The 19,066-nt window shown below is 38.3% G+C and overlaps 1 protein-coding gene across 11 annotated transcripts in view; it reads left to right on the forward strand.

Moving 5' to 3' along the window:
* TCERG1 (transcription elongation regulator 1) overlaps positions 1–19,066 on the forward strand; it is a 46,919-nt gene that overhangs the window by 24,438 nt on the left and 3,415 nt on the right. For all 11 annotated transcript variants that reach the window (XM_034778305.1, XM_034778301.1, XM_034778302.1 and 8 more), the window contains 8 exons: positions 1,354–1,420; positions 2,568–2,703; positions 3,945–4,034; positions 5,295–5,413; positions 7,610–7,760; positions 12,493–12,657; positions 13,942–14,124; positions 15,235–15,414. In XM_034778305.1, the coding sequence (XP_034634196.1) occupies positions 1,354–1,420; positions 2,568–2,703; positions 3,945–4,034; positions 5,295–5,413; positions 7,610–7,760; positions 12,493–12,657; positions 13,942–14,124; positions 15,235–15,414 (1,091 nt within the window). The remainder of the gene's footprint in view (positions 1–1,353; positions 1,421–2,567; positions 2,704–3,944; positions 4,035–5,294; positions 5,414–7,609; positions 7,761–12,492; positions 12,658–13,941; positions 14,125–15,234; positions 15,415–19,066) is intronic.

The raw sequence follows: 19,066 nt of genomic DNA on the forward strand, positions 1-19,066 counted from the left end.
AGGTAGAAATGGTTAAAAAAAATTATAGGAAACAGGAATAGATTTTCAGGCCAACAAAAAGCAGACAAAAGATCTAATCACAAAGATAAGACAGTAAAATACTGGAGCATTGAAAGAAGGGAATTAAATTAACGACTGAAATAAAATTCTTCAGTGATCAGAAATTGTATTTATTTCTGGCGGTTGGGCAGCATTGTTTTCATTAAGAAGCTACTGAAGTAAGACTATTTTGGGCATAATTTCTAATAAATCATCCAAGAATGATAGACTTTCGCATTTAGGAGGGAAAGGCTATTTTTGGGTGGGGAGCGATAAGGGAGATTTAATTCTAAAGACAGTAGTGCAAAATATTACTTTGCAATTAGAAGATATAAATGGGCTCCATGAAGCATTTATTTACAAAGGCACATTTTAGCCTCAATTTGTTTTGGAAATGTGAGGTAGATGTTTAATTCCTTTAAAATACAAAACTGACCACAAATCATGGAGTGCAGTGTTTCTCAAACTTTTTATGCTGGCGACCCATATGGACTTAAAAGAAAAAAATCATTAACCCCCTCCCCACTAGAAAAAATTGTGACCTTCTACCTTCAGCCCCACTCAGGGCAGAGGGCTCGGAGCTTCAGCCAGGCTGGGGGCTTGGGGAGTTCCTGCTTGCAGCTTTCTGTCCTGGTGAACCCAATGAAGTGGAGTGGTGACCCACTGTTTGATAACTGCTGATGTTGTGTTTTCTTCCAACTTATACTAAATTGCATCCCAGTCTTACAGTCAGATCCATTGGGAGAGGAAAGTGGGCCCATACAAAGTCCCCTGGGCTTCTCTGTTGGGTTTAGGGATGATCGTTTGATTACTTAATTTTACTAAAATGAGTGAGCTCAGCATTTTGAGTTTGTATATTTATGGTTCGGTTCTGTTTTCTGCATGCAAGTGTATAAAACACAAATGAAAATAGAGTTCTTAAATCTTGTAATGGGAAAGGGATTTTAAACATAATTAGAGAATAGATTTCATAAGAACTAATCCCTTCTGTTGAATGAATGGAAAATAGAATATGGAAGAGCATTGTTTTGTGGCTAATATTACAAAACTAGGGTGTTGGCACTTGCTATAACAATCTGATTTATAGGGACAATTCAAGATGGAGACTTAAGCATAACGCCATAGTGACAAAAACTATCAAGCTCCGATGATATTTCTCTAAAACTGAATGAAGAATGGCATCTAATTTCCTTCAAAATAATGGGTTAAAATTGTGATCAGGCAGCTTTATATGGTATGCAAGAGGCTTCAGGCATAAGTTGTGAACTTTTCTTTACTTCACCTAGAAGACTGTTAATGAAACTTATCTTACAGTTAAAGAAGATCATGAATCAGCAGAGGAAACAAATGATGATGAGCCTATTAAAACAAAGAAGCGAAAGTAAGTTAATCTTGAAAACTCTTATATGGACTTAGTCTAGATATAGAAGGCTCTGTCCTGGTCTCAGCAGCACTCATGCAACCCTGTTGAAGGCAATGGCATTGCCCTGGTATAACTGAACAAGATTACTTTAGATTTCTGCTACCTTTCTTGCTAATGTTACTTAGTTTGAGGGTTTTAGAGCTGGATAGAATTCATGTTGAGAGAGAATTCCATCTTCTGTGGAAGTCATAAATAATAAATGTGTGTTTGTGATAGAAGCTATCTGTGATAGCCTGATCTCCCTCAGGAGCATTTTGAGCTGTCTTTACATTATACAGTTCTGTGGTATTGGCATATGCCACTCATTTGCCCAGCTTGTGTTCACTCTGTTTGCACAAGTTTTTGTTGCCCAAAAAAGAGAGTAGTATGGATTTCTGAGCTGGAGTTTTTCTATAAAAAGGCTGTTTTGACTGTGCTATAACATCATGAGTGATTGGTTTTGCTTTGTTTGGTTTACAGAAAATCAGGGCAAATTTTATTGCTCCTAGAGCTATATGCCTTGTTACAAGTATAACTACTCCCATCTTGGTATTTTGTGTCATTTGATGTAATCATGAGGTAGATCCTGGTTATGACTGTGAGAATTTAGAATAATACTTCTGGGAACCAAGAATGTCTCAGTAAATATCCCTAGAGGAGCAGTGTATTTTTGAAAAATGTCTTAACAAAGCGGATTATGTGGTGGTGGGTTTTTTTTTTTTTTTTTTGGCAGTTCCCCCCTTAAACTCAATTTGATCTACATTATAAATGTTATAAACTTGCTCAATCATGTCCTTTTTAACTCAATAAACAGAGCCTGGTGTTTTTAACAAAGAGGTAGAATGTAAATAGAGTATAAAACAAAAGATGAATTAAACCTACTTTTCTTTTTAGTGATTTTACATTTTCTTTTGTGATTTGCTTGATAATACTTAAAATCTGAATGCCTTGCTTGTGTTTATTCACTCTGATGTTTCAGTCTTTGACAAACATCTTGCAATGGTTTGTACAAGCCTGTATTGCTGGAACGATCTAAAATTTCTGTTCTATTTGTGATGCAGTTCAATATCTTAATTGCAGTGTTAACATCACTTCTAAGAGGATACTGTATGTTCCATTTTTACAGGAAAGATGACAACAAAGACATTGATTCAGACAAGGAGGCTGCCATGGAAGCTGAAATTAAAGCTGCACGTGAGAGGGCCATTGTCCCTCTGGAGGCTCGAATGAAACAGTTCAAGGATATGCTGCTAGAAAGAGGGGTCAGAGGAACTATCCTTTTGACAATCAAGTAGAACCTTGTTAATTCTTACTTTGCTAATTTGCAAGCCTAATAATTCTCATACATGCAAAAGCAGTCTCATCCCACTTCTGAGGAAAGATTGAACACGAGACAGGGCTGTGATTACTAAAATCATCACAGTTATCCTAAATAATTAAAACTGAACTAAGTTGTCAATATAAGTGAACCAAATATTCTGTGATGCATTATCTTTTCCTTTCATATCTCCTGATTCTTTAAGCCACAATCAGTGTGAATTAGCACGATTTTGTTATATATTTAATTTTCCAATGTTAGTTTTCAAGTTTCAGCTGATGTACAGGAAAGAGAAGGGGATAATTCCCTGACCCGAAGACTTTTCTATTTAAAAAAGTGTGTAGTATATTGACAGGTCAAAACATAGGTAGGTAGGTGGAGATTTTTCAGAGGCACAGAAGTCATATCAGGCACCCAGTACCCATTGAAAATCAGTGGGAGTTGAGCACCTCATTCCTGTTCGTTCTTTTAAAATCTTCCCATGATCACAACATGAAAGGAGAAAAACTTTTGCCTCATCTTTCCTTAGACTATTCTCCTAACATTGAAAACTAGCCATTTCTTTTTTAATTAAACTGAGTTAGAGGCTTGTTCAATACCAGTTGACTTTTATAGATGCATTGGCTTCCTAGAATGGTAGCAATGTTTATATGCAAAAGAGAAGAGGTTCCAAATTTGAAGTGATGCCTGTACATCTTTTGTTTTGATCCACAGCAGTGGCATTTTAGGGTTATTCCAAAAATGCTCAGTTGAGATCAGCTTACAGATAGACAAACGGATCTTTGTATTGAAAAAATGTCTATGAGAAACTTTTAATTTAAAAACTCAGAACATTTAGCAAAGGAACAGAGCAGTCATAGGAAATCAAAATGCAAAGCTTGACGGTTCTCTTCTGATGTAGTGATTTTTAAATGCCACGCAGTAGTGGTTATTTTAATGAGTAATTAGATGTGTGTTACTTCTGTGTAATTATGTAGAAGTTTTCAGAGCCAATTAGTGTGGAAATTTGCCATGCTAACCTCCCACCGCTTGTCATCTATTAGTGATGAAAACTTCAGGATGGATTTCGGTTATGTCTTCTTTTTAACAGATGTCCTGTAGATTTCAAGCAAAATACGCAACCTTTGTATCTTTGGGGGAACTTAATTACCAGGCAAAATCCAGTCTATTTTTTACTTTTTAAAGGTTTCTGCCTTTTCAACCTGGGAGAAGGAGCTGCACAAGATAGTTTTCGATCCTCGGTACTTGCTTCTCAATCCTAAAGAAAGGAAACAGGTAATAGAAAAGGTTAATTAACTTCAAGACATACATATCATTAAAAATAATCTTTGAGTGGAAGTATAGTTGTTTAAAACCTCCCCTTTGAGGACCTGTATTGCAAATGTCTTTGTTTGTTTGTTTGTTTTTTTATGCTTTATTTTCAACAAAGAGCAGGAGCTGGTACTTCCTCTGGTGGTAAGATTTATTTCTTGCTGCAATGAAAGTTATATATAGCCAGGAGGCTGCCAAAAAAACAGGTGCAGCAGAGAGCATCTTCATTGTCACACCAAAATATTAATAGAATGAATAATGAACACATTAAAAATCTGAGCAATGAAAAATTCAAGCACAGGCTTTATTATAAGGCAGACTCAGTTCAGGAATCCTTTCCCCAAATGAAGGAAGAAAAGTGAAAAAAATTGAAAAGCTTCAGGAGAGGAATAAGCCCCTTTTCTTAACGTATGACCCAGAAATGTTTAAACTTTATTTTTGTATTAGTATATTTAAATCCTCCAAGTAAGTCTCAGGTTAACAAACAAGTTATGAGGGGAAATGTTCATATGACGACAAATACTGCTGTATTACACCACTTCCCATACATGCATTGGGAATGGATTCTGAGTGTATTACAGAAGCTATTCCAATCTCTACAGTACATGCACATATGTGAGTGTTGCATAAATGAATGGTCTCTATTATAATGGTAATTAATCCCTTAGTGTAAGTATTCAGAATTATGCAAGATGCCCATGCTAATTTAAAATGTATCAGTTGTTAGGGGAAAGGAGAAGTTCTGTTCTCTTGTAAAGAGATATCTAACAAGGATGGATTAGTAATTCCTTCCAAAATAAGTGTGTGTGTGTGTGTGTGTGTGTATATGTATGTGTGTATAAATATATAAGAATGAATGAAAGGAAAATGGTATTGTTATTTGGATATTTGAGTACTGACAGGGGTACATCTACTAGCAGAACTTGGGAAGGTATGGTAAAATGGCTTCCTTTGGAATTGTCCTGCAATTGGAGAACTAAATGTTGGGCCCGGGCCCTAGGGGGTCATACAGAGACCATCCATGATTGTGAGATTTCCTCACTAATATGAGGTCAGATCTGCAGGTTTGCTAGGCCAAAGCAGGCATACCCTTCCACAGACTATTTAGGCAAACTCTGCAATTTGAAACACATGAAGTTTTCTTTCTCTTCGCCTTCCTTTCCCTCATAGGGGATAATATGACTCCAAATTTCTACATTTTATGTCTTATTGGTATTTCTCTAGGTATTTGACCAGTATGTGAAGACCAGAGCAGAAGAAGAGCGCAAGGAAAAGAAAAACAAAATAATGCAGGCCAAGGAGGATTTCAAGAAAATGATGGAAGAAGCAAAGTTTAATCCAAGGTAGGTGGCTTATTTCACATTCACATGTGAAAGCTTTTACCAGGTCAAAATACACTTTATTTTTCAGTAGGTAATTTAACCCCCCTTTTGCTCCTTTCTCTTTCAAAACTGTAAAAGAAGGGGGAAATGAACTCTAGGAAAATCTTGGGCCTGTTGAAATGTATTATTTTCTTCTGCATGATTATAGGCTCCCTAACCAACAGAGTGCTGGAATTTGAGGGTTTGTGATGCTTGATATATTATAATTCACTGGTTCAGAATGTGAAAAAATCCCCAGCACATGGCTGGATGGTGAGAAAGGGCTCATTTTTTTTTTTTTCAATGAGTGTTCTCATGCAGCTCTTGTAGCCTTTGCGGATCGTACTGGCCTGTGAGAAGTTTTCCTTGTAGCAGAAAATCACTGTGTACGTGTTTGGGTTTGTTTGTTCTTTACCTTCAATGAAAAAGTGGATATCGTATATTTGTGGCTGTGTAGATATCATACACAGTATTACAGAAAATATTAATTCTGCAGTATAAAAATCACAATGATTCTATGCCATCCAGGGGTATCTATTGCAGTAAGTGTTTTGGTGTTTTGAGCATGGATACTAGATATTCTAGATTATGGTGCCAAGATGCCTGAATTGTTCATGTTCATAGTTCTCGCCCAAACAACTCATAACCATCCTTATGTCACTTAATAGCTTATAAGCATTATATTTTACATTAGATGTATTTCAGTGTCACTTCTAACCTAGATCAGACAGGAATTCTTTTATGTTAAAACAACAGTTCATTTTATTCACTTCAACTTCATGGATTCAGCGACATACATTGAAATGTGCTGGAAGCCAGCATGTGCAGGCTTTAGGCTAACCAGCATAATTGACTTCACATCTGTAAAAACAATCATCAATCAGAAGTGTTTTTAGACATCCAATAAGGGAAGTTGTCAGGAAAATTACATTTTTTGGCAGCTGTGGGATTTTGAGTATTTAAAATACATGAATGGGTGTGCTAAATATGTCCTTCAGAATGATTGACTTTAGTACTTTGCAATCCAAGAAAAACTAAAACTCTTCTCTCTGTGAGTGTTTATGTATACCAAGACAAAAGCTGTTTTCGCACAGAAAAAAAATAAAAATGGGAGAGAAGAATATAATCTCTAGATGAGGGACTTCATGTTTTGTTTTACCCTATCCTTCATCTTCTAGTGTCAGTTGTTTATCTAAGGCATTGCTGCACTTCCATGTGTGTCAACTACTTTAAAAAAATCATCTATCCCAGTCTAACATGCTCAAGTTTGTATTCCACTCTTTTTATACAGCTCGTGTTCTTCAGTATAGCTGTACATTCACTTTCTAATATTTTTGAACAAGCTATCAAATTTTCTTCTTGTTTTAATTTACCCTACAGCAACAGTAGGCGGGATTTTCCAAGTCTAATTATTTCCATGCTGTGATGAACACATTCGTATGATTATAAGTGTCTCACGTATTCTTGGGGCCAGATTTGCATCAGATCTTGGAAAAAGCACAGTAGTGTTTTTTTTCGAGGTAAGTGGCAGTACTATATTTACTGCACATCTGAGATTGGAATCTGGCCCTGGAGGTGAGAGAACTGTAAAGAAAATGCTACAGAGATAATGGGTGGAAAGCCCTGCACTACTGCACGTGCTCAGTGTTAAAAATATCCCAACTCCTTGTGTCATAAGGTTAAACTATATAATGTTCATTGCAGGAAAATTAATTTATCCAGTGTTCTACATTGACTAACACCAAATGTTGAATTTCTCAATGTCACTCTTAGCACAGTTTGGCTGCAAGTGAGTGCATGTAAATTTTAGATCACACAGCTGTGAAATATCTGGATAGGCTGGACTACAGTGTTAATCCACAAAAAGTTAAGGTGTTTTAAACAGCTGAAATAAGTAAATTTATTTTCTTTGGTTGCATTGTAATCTTTTTCCTAAATTTGCACACTTGCACAGATAATTTTTGAATAAGTCTTGAACAATATTCTTCTGTGTCTGCTTAACCCAACTCCTCCTCTCTAGTTTATTGATCAATTATCTGCATAGTGAGAACAGAGGGTTTTTTTTTTTTTAATTGTATTTTGGCACGTGATCTAGCAGAAGAGATGGTGTTTTCTGCTGAACCTACTTCACAGCAAAGATAGCTCGAACAAATCAGTTCACTTGCCATTTTGTTACAGAGCTACTTTTAGTGAATTTGCAGCCAAGCATGCTAAAGACTCGAGATTCAAGGCAATTGAAAAGATGAAAGATCGAGAGGCCTTGTTTAACGAGTTTATCACAGCGGCAAGAAAGAAGGAGAAGGAAGATTCGAAGACCAGAGGTGAGAAGGTAAGGAAAGTGGCTTTAGTTCCAGTGGCGTGAGTGGGGTGGGGGGGATGGCGGGGGCTCGAATGGGATGGGACAAAGCCAGTACTAGGTTTCCAGTGTTCTTTCACTGAGATGTTTGTTCCCCAGCCTTACAGCTTTTAAAATACAAATATTTGACTACTGCTATTTTATGGCCTTTTAAATTAATCTTCTTAATTTTGCAGATATATCAACTTTTAGGCAATGCAAATACATTGATAATTCATTATATTAAAAAAAAACAAAAAGCCACATCATGCTGTTTTAACTGGAATGATACTTGTCTTTTTTTAAAAAAAAGGTGACATCCTGGAGGATGAAAAGGATGCTTGTTCTCTTTGGGTAGAAAATCCAGAACTGGCCATTACCTTCCTCTTCTCTCAGTGGTGGCAATAAGATTTCAGAATTCTTTGTAGACTACACCATTTAAATTTTAAAAAGCTGCTTTATCTCCTTTTCTACCTAAAAGGTAGCACTTTAGCGACTTTCTAATCTTTCAGTAAACATACCTTAAGTATAAATTACTGCTTATCAGAATTAAAGGTCGACTATTAAAGATTAATGAATTCCAAATGTCATTTGGCTGCGATGTCAATACTCAGGAGCAAGCGCTCACCACTGGGAAAACAGACTGCTAGGAGGTGGCATCAATAGTGTTACCATCAGAATATGCAGCCACTTTCCTAAATGTCCCTGTGTGTTGTGTGAATGGAGAAAAATAACCTCTGAAGCCTAATCATTTTTGACATTTAAAATCTCCAACATTTATTGTGTAAAACAGAGCTAGTGTAAATTCCACTTATTAGGAAGCAGTGGTGAGAGAGTAGCATGACACTTGTAGAAGAGAAAATGCTGTGGAAACAAGAATTGGAATACCTTAATAATTGAAATAGCAATTTTGGATAAATATTGCCAAAGTAAAGAATTTGATTCTTCTAATTAAATGCATTATTGGTTTTTAAATTACATTTATTCTATTGCTGATGTTTTCAATAAATGATTATGCTTTCAGAGAAAACGAATGAAATCTAATTGAAAACTATACCTAAACTTTTACATACTGTATTTGAACCACAAATGTGGAATTTTAAAACACTGTTTTTGCACCATAGCAATAGTCTAGTTGAAAGTTTAAAGAGATGTAAATGCTTTTAGTTTTAATGTTGCATGATTATTCTAAATTAGACAAGTTTAAAAGAAGAAAGACTGTATTTCTCTTTGTACTTGAAACTAATGTTCTTTCTCCAAAAGCCTTTTGTAACCATTTTATGTATTCTGTTTTATAACAAGTGGATAGACTTTACAGTTATGTGCTGTGCGGCCTGTCAATCAGTTCAGTCTGACAGCTGTCAATCACTGACACGCAAAGTATTATGGGATTCCCTAGTGAGGAAAGAATTGGTATCTCTGTGTGGTGACTTTAGCCTCCCGCAGTTCCGGTACTTTACATTTTTTTAGCTTTTTCCTTGTGAAGTGATGAGAGTTGTGCCCAGAATGTGTTGACTGAAAAAAAAAAAAAAAAAAATCTAAATACACCTGCAGTATTTTCAGCCTTATTTTTGTTTGCTTTTTAAAAAAATGTAAAAAAAAAAAATAAAATAAGGCAGCTAAATTGTAAAGTGAAGCTTTCTCAGCCAGTATTAAAAATCCAAAGATTTTCTATAAAGAAAATAAGCTCTCCACAGAAATCTTTAAAGTAAGAGTTTGAAATATGGTTTTGATTTCCTCAGTTGAGATTTATTATACTAAACAGTGCCATGGGAGCCTCTCTTTCAGATGGTCATATAGTTGTTTTTATCACTGTAATGACTCAAATCCTGCCCACCTTTACTCATATGAGTAAGTGGAACTCCATAGGTACTATTCAAGTGAGTAAGGTGAGTGAAGTTTGGCTCAGTGTGTGAATTTTCATGGTGAAGGAATCCAGTGTAATATGGGCTGGTAACATGGAAGCTTTTCTGCAAGTTGTCATCACACTGACCCAGAGCACTTCCTGTCTTCCTCTGGCCTCTCCTCAAAATAGACATTGCAAGAAAACTAGCATAAAAGGCCAACAAACTCAATATAAGCTGAAGTCTCAGCCATATGTATACTCACTTTGCCAAGATTATAAAGTTAGTGCATTAACTTTGTTCCATCTAACCCTGATTATCCTATATTAATAGCTTCCTACCTGCCATTCTGCTCTAGTTTAGGCATTGCACTCTGTTCTTTTTCAGTTCAGGACACTTAAGTTGGCAACATCTTAAGCCCTTACATAGCAAGATGCCAAAATTTTGTCAGGTTATTGTTTTAATTAATGGCTTGTTAATATCCTTCCCCACCTATTGACTTGAGGCGGCCTGTCTTAGTGCACTGCCTTGAGCCATGTACATATAATCAAGGATGTTTTGGGGTGCTGAAACAGTCTTATTCTGTCCTCTGTGTTAAGACTTGAAAATGGCATTGCATTTTCTGAGGAAGAAAGCTACTGGCTACATGATCTCATTTACTACTAAACAGGCCAGTAGTAAAGTAACAGTCAGCTAAGACAATGTCAGTTCCTTCTTGGCTGAAGAAAATGTACTAAGTTGTGAGATCATGCTGGCTTTAAAGGAGGAGAGGAGGGAAGACAGCTAACTGTTTCTGTAGTAACACGGAAAAATGTTTTGATTCTTGAGCTGGAGCTAGTGCCAATGTATTACTATTTGCAGTTGTGCTTTGGTTGTGCAGTGTTTTAGTCTCCTTTCTCCTTGTAAGAGGAATCACTGCATATTGTGGACGCTCACCGGGCTCTTGGGATGGATTAATGAATAGCCAGTGACCAGTGTAAAAAGGAAGCAGAAATACTGTCTCTGTGTAGATATATATTACAAAAGGGTGTTCCTGTTTACACTTCGACCAATAAGATACCCTTACTTTTATAGATTTCTGTGATAACATCTTAGAACTCCTTGTTTTACATTTTAAATGTAAGTTCCTAATGCTCATGGCTTAGAAAGCTTCGTGTCTTGATACTGCTTGCATGTTTTATTTAAGATCAATTCTGGAACAACATACAGCATTTTATAAAATAAGTAAAAGGTTTTGCTTTGCATCTTGTTCAACACTCTAAGGTAGAGTTACAGTACTGTAGGTGAAGAGTTACAAACTTCTTCACTGTAACACTAAGGAGTTGTTTCCTAATCTTTATTGTACTTGTCTCCTGTCTTGAGATAGCACAGAAAAGTCCATAAAGATTCTTACAAACGTAAGCAATAAAAACACTGTCAAGAGCCAAGTTCATCAGTGGGGAAGCCTGCAGAATATTGGCTCTGATCTTCATTTTACCCTAATATGTGATAATAACTATATATATGTCATTTTAAGAGACCTGGAAGGTTTCAGTTAGCTGATAAGGCACACACTTTGATAGCCTTACATTAGTGTTCAACTCCCATTGTTAACCTCTGTATGTGGGAGCTGAGACTTTTGGGGGAGTGCAAAATATATAGCCAAGCCAGCCCAAGCTAGGTAGTAGTATTATACTGCAGCAAAGGAACTACTTATGGTCTTGTTCCTATGCCACCAGGGGTTGGTAGTGTTGTGAAGGCAGCATGCTTAACCCTGGGTAGAGAGTGCTTTGAGCTATTCAGTGGTCTCTAGCCCTTCAACAAGTGATGTCAACTTGCCTCTCAAGGGAAGGCTTGTTCTCTTGGTTGAGAAAGATGGTGGCTTAAATGCCAGGGCCTTGAGGGTTTGAAGTGGTGGGAATTAAAGAAAAAATCCTAAGATTCCAAAAAGGACATGGAGGAACATCCACCCCAGGGTTAAAAATCTTTACTAACTGTACAGTAGCTGCCCTTGCAACTGCTGATGCGATGTTGTATCGCTAGTTTGGTTCTTCTGTCCTGAGGTCCAAAGTTAGCATCAGACCAGATCTAATAGTCTTCCATAATGTTGTAGCTATGTACAGTGTTGAGGGTTTTATTATATGTAACATGCCATTTCCATTTTTTAAAAGAAGTAGCTACAAATATTTGTTTATACGTGAATAATATATTTTAAATTTAACTGCTGAATTACAGCATTTGGGCACCACTTTTGAATATATCTGTCTTCTTAAGACTAGACTTAATCATTATATACTTAAGGTCTGTATATCTTCAGTTAAAAAAGGTTTAATTAAATGTAACTAAAATCCCACTATTGATCTTAAACAGGAAACAGTACAAAGACCTCCTATTTAATCGCAGATACAGTATATACCTCCATCCACTGTATACTTGAGGCATGAACCCATGGGTATTTGCACTACCTAATTAGGGCTCTGCTTAAAATCTAACTAGCTTCTGTGTCATGGTTGCCCTGAAATACTGGTTTGTGCAGTACAGAAGTTGGAGGGATTATATTTTAAAAGCTCAACAAGAAAGCCTAAATTAGACTAGAGCAAGAAAACTAAGTGTGCGGATGAATATTTCTTTAAGATATACAGCTCACCTTAGATTTTGATAGTCTTCCTAGTGTTTCTGTTTTAATATATTTCACAAAATTATACCCAAAGTGGAAGTGGATTTTAGAGATAATGAACCCTGAAATTCAATATACTTTTAGCGATTTTGATGTTCTAATATGTAAAATTCATATAGTTCGCTTCGTTGAGGTAAGTCTGCCTCTTTTTTTCTATTAGCAAACATTCAGGAATCCTGTTACTCATGAATTGTTTTTCTTCCTATATCTTCTATTTAAAATATAGATTAAAATGGACTTCTTTGAACTACTGTCTAATCACCACTTGGACAGTCAGTCTCGCTGGAGCAAAGTGAAGGACAAAGTAGAGACTGACCCCCGTTACAAAGCAGTGGATAGCTCTTCACAGAGGGAAGACCTTTTTAAACAATACATTGAAAAAATAGCTAAGGTATGTGTGTAATAGTTAAGTGCTGGGTAATACTTTCACTGTTATCTACACTGTTGTTAATATATTTAAGAAGTTTGAGAGACTTGTAATGCTATCACTTTTGTAGTGATACACATGGAATGCAACCAGACCAGCAGAGGTTGCCTTCTTTCATGCGGTTTCCTTTCAACTGAACTCCAGTTGGCTCATATGCAGTGCCTCCATTGGTTCTTTCACTTCTGTTTCATGTTCCTACCTTCCTCTTCAAGGAGCTAATGCCAGAATGAGAAGTTAAAAATAGTCTAACTAGCATTAATTTCCACAGCAGTTTGCAGTTGAGTTTGTCTCTACACGGGGGAGCATGCTTCATAAAGTGGCTGCTCTCTGATCTGTTTCCTTCCCCGACTCCCATCCAGTGAAGATCAAAAGCTGCAGTGGTCACTTAATAGCACTTAGTTATTATATAGAGGTTTTAATCGATAGATTTCAAAGCACTTTATAAAGGAAGGATTATCTCCATTTTACATAAAGAGCAAAAAGGTGAACCTTGTTCAGGGTGTCATAGCAGTCCAGTGCACGGTCCATCAGACAACATCACTTTCCCCTCTTTTTCTTTCAGTTGTATTAGTTTTGAATATTTATTTTTAGATGATGGGATTTTGGAGGGCTCAAAAGCAGTATACAGTTCGGCTCACTACTTTGCTTTCATGTGCATGAGCGGAGGAGGGAAACATCTGTCCCAAAGAGGTGGGATGGACACAAGATTTATCTGTTGTACTTGAACTGAATAGTCTCATCATTCAGACAATCATTTTGAGGTTTGATTTCTCCTCCGTGGGATGGGTTGAGGCATGTCTCTTTAAGGATGTTACAATAGCCACATACAAATGGCTGAATGGTCTTTGATATTTTGAAGCACAGCATTTTTAATACCGCTGTTGAGCTTTTCCTCCACTTTAAGTTCACAAAATAAAATCTTTAGCAAGATTAGCTTTTATTGTTGCCAGCCAGCACCCTGTCTACACTATGGCTCTCAACATTGCTAACATTGCCGGTAAGTTAGTGTTAGCAACAGAAGGAATTCTTTCAAAAATGCCCTAAGTGCAGACAAACCTTGGTAGTTGAGAAGTGGTGTATTTCATTTTACCTATTTCATAAATGACAGTCTGTTTAATGATACTCATCCTCTTGTTTCCATTAACTGTTCAACTTTTAACTTGTTTGACTAGCTAATCAAAATATGAAAGATGCTACCTCTTTATATGTTGTTAATGGGAAAATATTATGCTCTTGCTTCTGATTCAGAATTTAGACTCTGAAAAGGAAAAGGAATTGGAAAGGCAGGCTCGCATTGAGGCAAGTTTGCGTGAAAGAGAAAGGGAGGTTCAGAAAGCTCGTTCTGAGCAGACCAAGGAAATCGATCGAGAACGTGAACAGCACAAACGAGAAGAGGCTATCCAGAATTTCAAAGCGCTTCTATCTGATATGGTGAGGCTTGCACACTTCTCTCTCTCATTTGATTACTGTAGGACTTTATCTTTGCCAGAACAGTTCATCTAATTGTTACACTAATATAGAAATAAGTTCCCTGATTACACAGCAGCATATTAGCACTTGTAGTCATTAAACTTCTGTTTCCATGATACATTTATTTTTTCAGGATTTTTGTCTTGCTGGGAAAAATATGCTTCAGCCTTACAGTTGGTGTCTGAGGTTTCATCCAGCAAGTGCATTCTTACAATATTACCAAAAAAGGCAATTAAAATTGTAAATACTTTGTACTAGAAACTCTAATGCACAAGTTGGAAATGGAGATTTATTGATTCAAGAGCATTTTCCTCACCTCGTTTTGTCTGCCCGACTCATGCCCCCAATATAGCATCTGACCCAGCTCTTTCCACTTCTCAGAGAGCACTTTATTGCACTAGTTGATCCAACCCTTGAAACAGCACTTCCTAAGAGGGCAGGCTTGGTGAGATGAGAATCTCGTGGTATGTAAGGGGAACCTCTTGCCTGCTGATCTAAGATGTGGGCATACCTGAAAAGTGGGTGGTGGTTGAGCACAGATTCCAGTCCTGTTGTCTTTTGCAGGGGGGAAGGTGCAGTATATAATTTTGGTTTCTGTTGACCCAATATCTTTGCTAGTGACATAATGCAGGTAATATAGATTTGGCAGGAGCTCCTTGGAGGTTGTTTCTGGTTCCAGAGAGTAAACATTGCACTAATTAAAGTGCCCAGTGGCTGGTAGGAATTGATTATGATGTATCTCAGAGACTGCTCTTCTAGATCATATATGGTTAATACAGTATATTATTCATAGTGGAAGATCCTGATTTTTCTATAGAGAATGGCAGAGCAGTCCAGATAGGATGTATCTATCTCCAGCTGAACTGCTGCACAGTGAGACTCTGCAGCATGAGGTTGGCATTTGAGAGTGGCTAACTGCATGAAAGCTGTTGTTGTCTCTTACTCCCCTTACCAAATGCAGTTTTAATTCAGATAAAAGTTGATGAAGTAGAAGCTAAGTGTTTGAAGAATTGTCTGATAATGAAACAGAGAAAGAACATAGTTTTTGTAAAATGTAAATTTTTGTATCAGGTGAGATCTTCAGATGTGTCATGGTCCGATACTAGGAGGACGCTCCGAAAAGATCATCGGTGGGAATCTGGCTCTCTGCTAGAAAGAGAAGAGAAAGAGAAGCTTTTTAATGAACACATTGAAGCACTTACCAAAAAGAAGAGGGAGCATTTTAGGCAACTTCTGGATGAAACTTCAGCGGTAAGAGACTTGTGCATGAAGGCAGTACAGCTGATGAAAATGAGTGTCTAGAAATGGAAATGACCACTTAGGAGGTGGAAGAAAAACTTCGAAGCATTTCTATCTGATATGGTGCTTCTCTCTGATAAGAGCTTACTGCCCTCAAATTGGGGGGGACCATGAGATTGCTAGTCAAGTAGCAAGAATTTTTAATAAATCTGTTGGGGGTGTGTGTGTGGAAAGTACCATAATACTGGAGAATAGTGTATTTTAAAGAGGAAAGAAAGGAATCTGGGCAATTACAGGCCTGTTAGTCTGATCTCCGTATTATACAAGGTTTTAGAGCAAATTGTGACGAGAAGAGTAATTAAATTTATAGAGGTAAATGGTAACTGGGATGTAATGCAATATTGGTTTACCAAAGATAGATCATACCAGCCTAACTAGAGTTCCTTCTTTTGAGAAAATAACTGATTTTTTAGATAAGGAAGTGCATTTGATCTGATATACATGGACTTCAGTAAAGCATTTGACAGGGTACCTAATGGGAAATTATTAGTTAAATTAGGGAAGATGCAGATCAGTACAAGTATTGTAAATGAATAAGGAATTGGCTAAAAGAAGAAGAAGGAGGCAATGAATTGTGCTGTAAGGTGAATGATCAGATTGGAGGGAAACTTCCAGTGGAGTTCCTCAAGGATCGGTCTTGGGACCGGTTTTATTCAATATTTTTATTAATGATCTAGGCACAGGAAGTAGGAGTGCTAATGAAACTTGCTGATGATACAAAGTTGAGAGTCAATTGCCGATACAGAGGAGGGCCGGAATATTATACAGGAAAGTCTGGATGACCTTGAAAACTGGAGTGACAGAAATGGGATGAAATTCAGTAGTACAAAGTGCTAGATCTAATAATAAGAGTTTCTGCTACAAGCTGGGGGCTGATTATTTGGAAGCGACAGAGGAGGAGAGACCTGATGTGTGGGTCGATCACAGACTGAGACACAAATATGATGTGGCTTTGAAAAAGGCAAATGCAATCCTAGGGTGTATTGAGCCAGGCATTTGAAGATAGCGAAGTATTAATGCTATTATACAAGGCACTGATCAGACCTTATTTGGTCACCCATGTTCAAGAAAGATTAATTTAAACTTGAACAGGTGCAGAGAAGAGCTGCTAGGATGATCAGGGGAATGGAGGGCCTATCTGAGGAAACTGGCAGAGCTTGGCTTATTTAGTCTTGCAAAAAGAAGGCTGAGGGGGGAATATGATTGTTCTCTGTAAATACATTAGGGGATAAATACCAAGGAGAGTGAAGAGCTGTTTAAGCTAAAGGACAATGTTGACACAAGAACAAATAGATATAAACTGGCCGTGAACAAATTCAGGCTGGAAATTAGAAGGTTTCTGACAATCCAAAGGGTAAGGTTCTGGAACAGCCTCCCAGTAGGAGTGGTAGGGACAAACAACTTACCGTATATACTCGATCATAAGCCGGTTCATTTATATGCCGACCCACACCCCAAGATGGATAAGTAAACATGGAAAAATTTTATAACCCATTCATAAGCCGATCCTATAATTCAGGGGTCAGCAAATTTTGGCTCCTGGGCCATCAGGATAAGCCACTGGTGGGCCGAGATGGTTTGTTTGCCTCGAGTGTCCGCAGGGATAGCTCAGTGGTTTGAGCATTGGCCTGCTAAACCCAGGGTTGTGAGTTCAATCCGTGAGGGGGCCACTTAAGGAGCTGGGGCAAAAATCAGTACTTGGTCCTGCTAGTGAAGGCAGGGGGCTGGACTCGATGACCTTTCAGTTCTATGAGATAGGTATATCTCCATATATTATATTTATTATATTATATTATATTATATTATAACCTAAGTAAACAAAGTGTCACGGTGTGCGAGCTGCTTACCCTGACGGGCCGCGATAGCAACTGGTGAGGAAATTTTTTGGGGAGAAGCTGGGAGTCAGGAGTAACCCCTGTGACCACCCCCCACATGACCCCACCCCCTAGCCCGGGAGCCCCACACTCTCCCCATCCCATCCCTTCCCACCTTATCTGCGGAGGGCCAGGGGAGGATGTCTCTGACCTGGCTGGAGCTGCTCCGGCAGACGGGGCGGTGCAGCCGCAGCATGTTCCAGCACGGACGCAGTGAGCTCCGGTGGGCCGGGTGGCACGGCCACAGCCTGCTGTGGGGGCGGGGCGGGGCCGAGCAGCACGGCTGCAGCCTGCCAGCCCCAAAGCTGCAGCTGCTTCGGAGGCTGGGGGAGAGCAGCATGGCCAGAAGGGGAGAGACTCTGGCCCCGCCTCTTCCCTTCTGGCTGTGCTGCCTCTCCTTGCTCCCTCTGTTGGGGGGAGGGGCTGTGTCCCATCTCTCCCTCTCTATACCTGTTCATAAGCTGACCCCCTTCTCTGGTGCTTCCCTTTTTTACTAAAAAAATTCGGCTTATGAACGAGTATATACGGTAATTAGTTTTGAGAGAGCTGGACAAATGTATGAGTGCAGTTGTATAACAGGGTTGCTTGTGATGATACATTGGTAGGTTCCCAAAGCTCATGTTTCAGAGTTTCAGCTGGCCACTGGCAAGGGTCCAGAAGGGATTTTTTGTCCCCCAGTGTATTCTGGAAGGGGTTTTTTATCTCCTTCCTCTGAAGCAGCAGGAATGATCATGGCTGGAGATGAAATATTGGGCAGGACGGGCCAGGGCTCTGAGGTGGCACCAAGCATTCTGTCTCTCAGGTGCTTGGCTGGTTGGTTCTTGCTCACGTGCTCAGAGTCTAACTGGTCGTCATATGTGGGGTTGGGGAAGGAATTTTCCCCCAGGTCACACTAGCAGTGACCTTGAGGGGGTTTTGCTTTCTTCTGAAGTGTGTGGATACAGGATCCTTGCCAGGATTATCTGGATAATATGTCATTTAATTATTTCTCTGCTATTGCGGGGTCCTTGTGCACTGCTCAGTCACAATGTATTAGAGGTCAGACTAGATGATCTAGTGGTCCCTTGTGGCCTTAAACTCTGACTCTGACTTGCATCCTCTAGCTTTACCTTCTGTAGTTAAAGTTCTCAATAATAATTCTTCCCTAGGCTTTTTCTCCCACACCAACTTTCCTCACTTCCCTAAAAAAGGGAATGCTGGAAAGAATAATCTTTTTCTCACCTAACCAGTTATACCACAGTAACCACCTTGAATGTTGTGGTCCATTTTCACATTGTCTTTTCACGCTCTTGAACCTGGTTTCGTTTTTGTAGTCAGTGACGGTCATTCATTTTCCGTTGGCTTTTCCACACCTCTTCAGTGTTGCATTATTTGACACCTTCTATTATGACACAGTCCCTTAATGTCTTGAGCATTTTAATCTTCTGTCTTTGTTCCTACCTACCCAATAACTTGTCTTAATGAATAGCGGTGGGCAAGCCTCAGGAATGCTATCCTTCATCTTGTCTTTTTTATCTTAACTGCAAAATTCATTCTTAACTTTCAACTCTATACCGATGCTATTTAAACCTCTCTCTCCTTTCTTTGTTATTTTGTGACTTCTTGCCTCCCTTTTATCTCATTCTGGCTTCATCATAACTTTCTTCAAGTCTCAGGAGGCAGTTTTATTAAATATTGGTTAGAGGAGTATCTAATATTCTAATCACTTTTTATATGGTAGACTAAAATAA

The sequence above is a fragment of the Trachemys scripta genome, chromosome 8, assembly GCF_013100865.1.
Source record: "Trachemys scripta elegans isolate TJP31775 chromosome 8, CAS_Tse_1.0, whole genome shotgun sequence".
In the NCBI taxonomy this organism is placed as follows: domain Eukaryota; kingdom Metazoa; phylum Chordata; order Testudines; family Emydidae; genus Trachemys; species Trachemys scripta.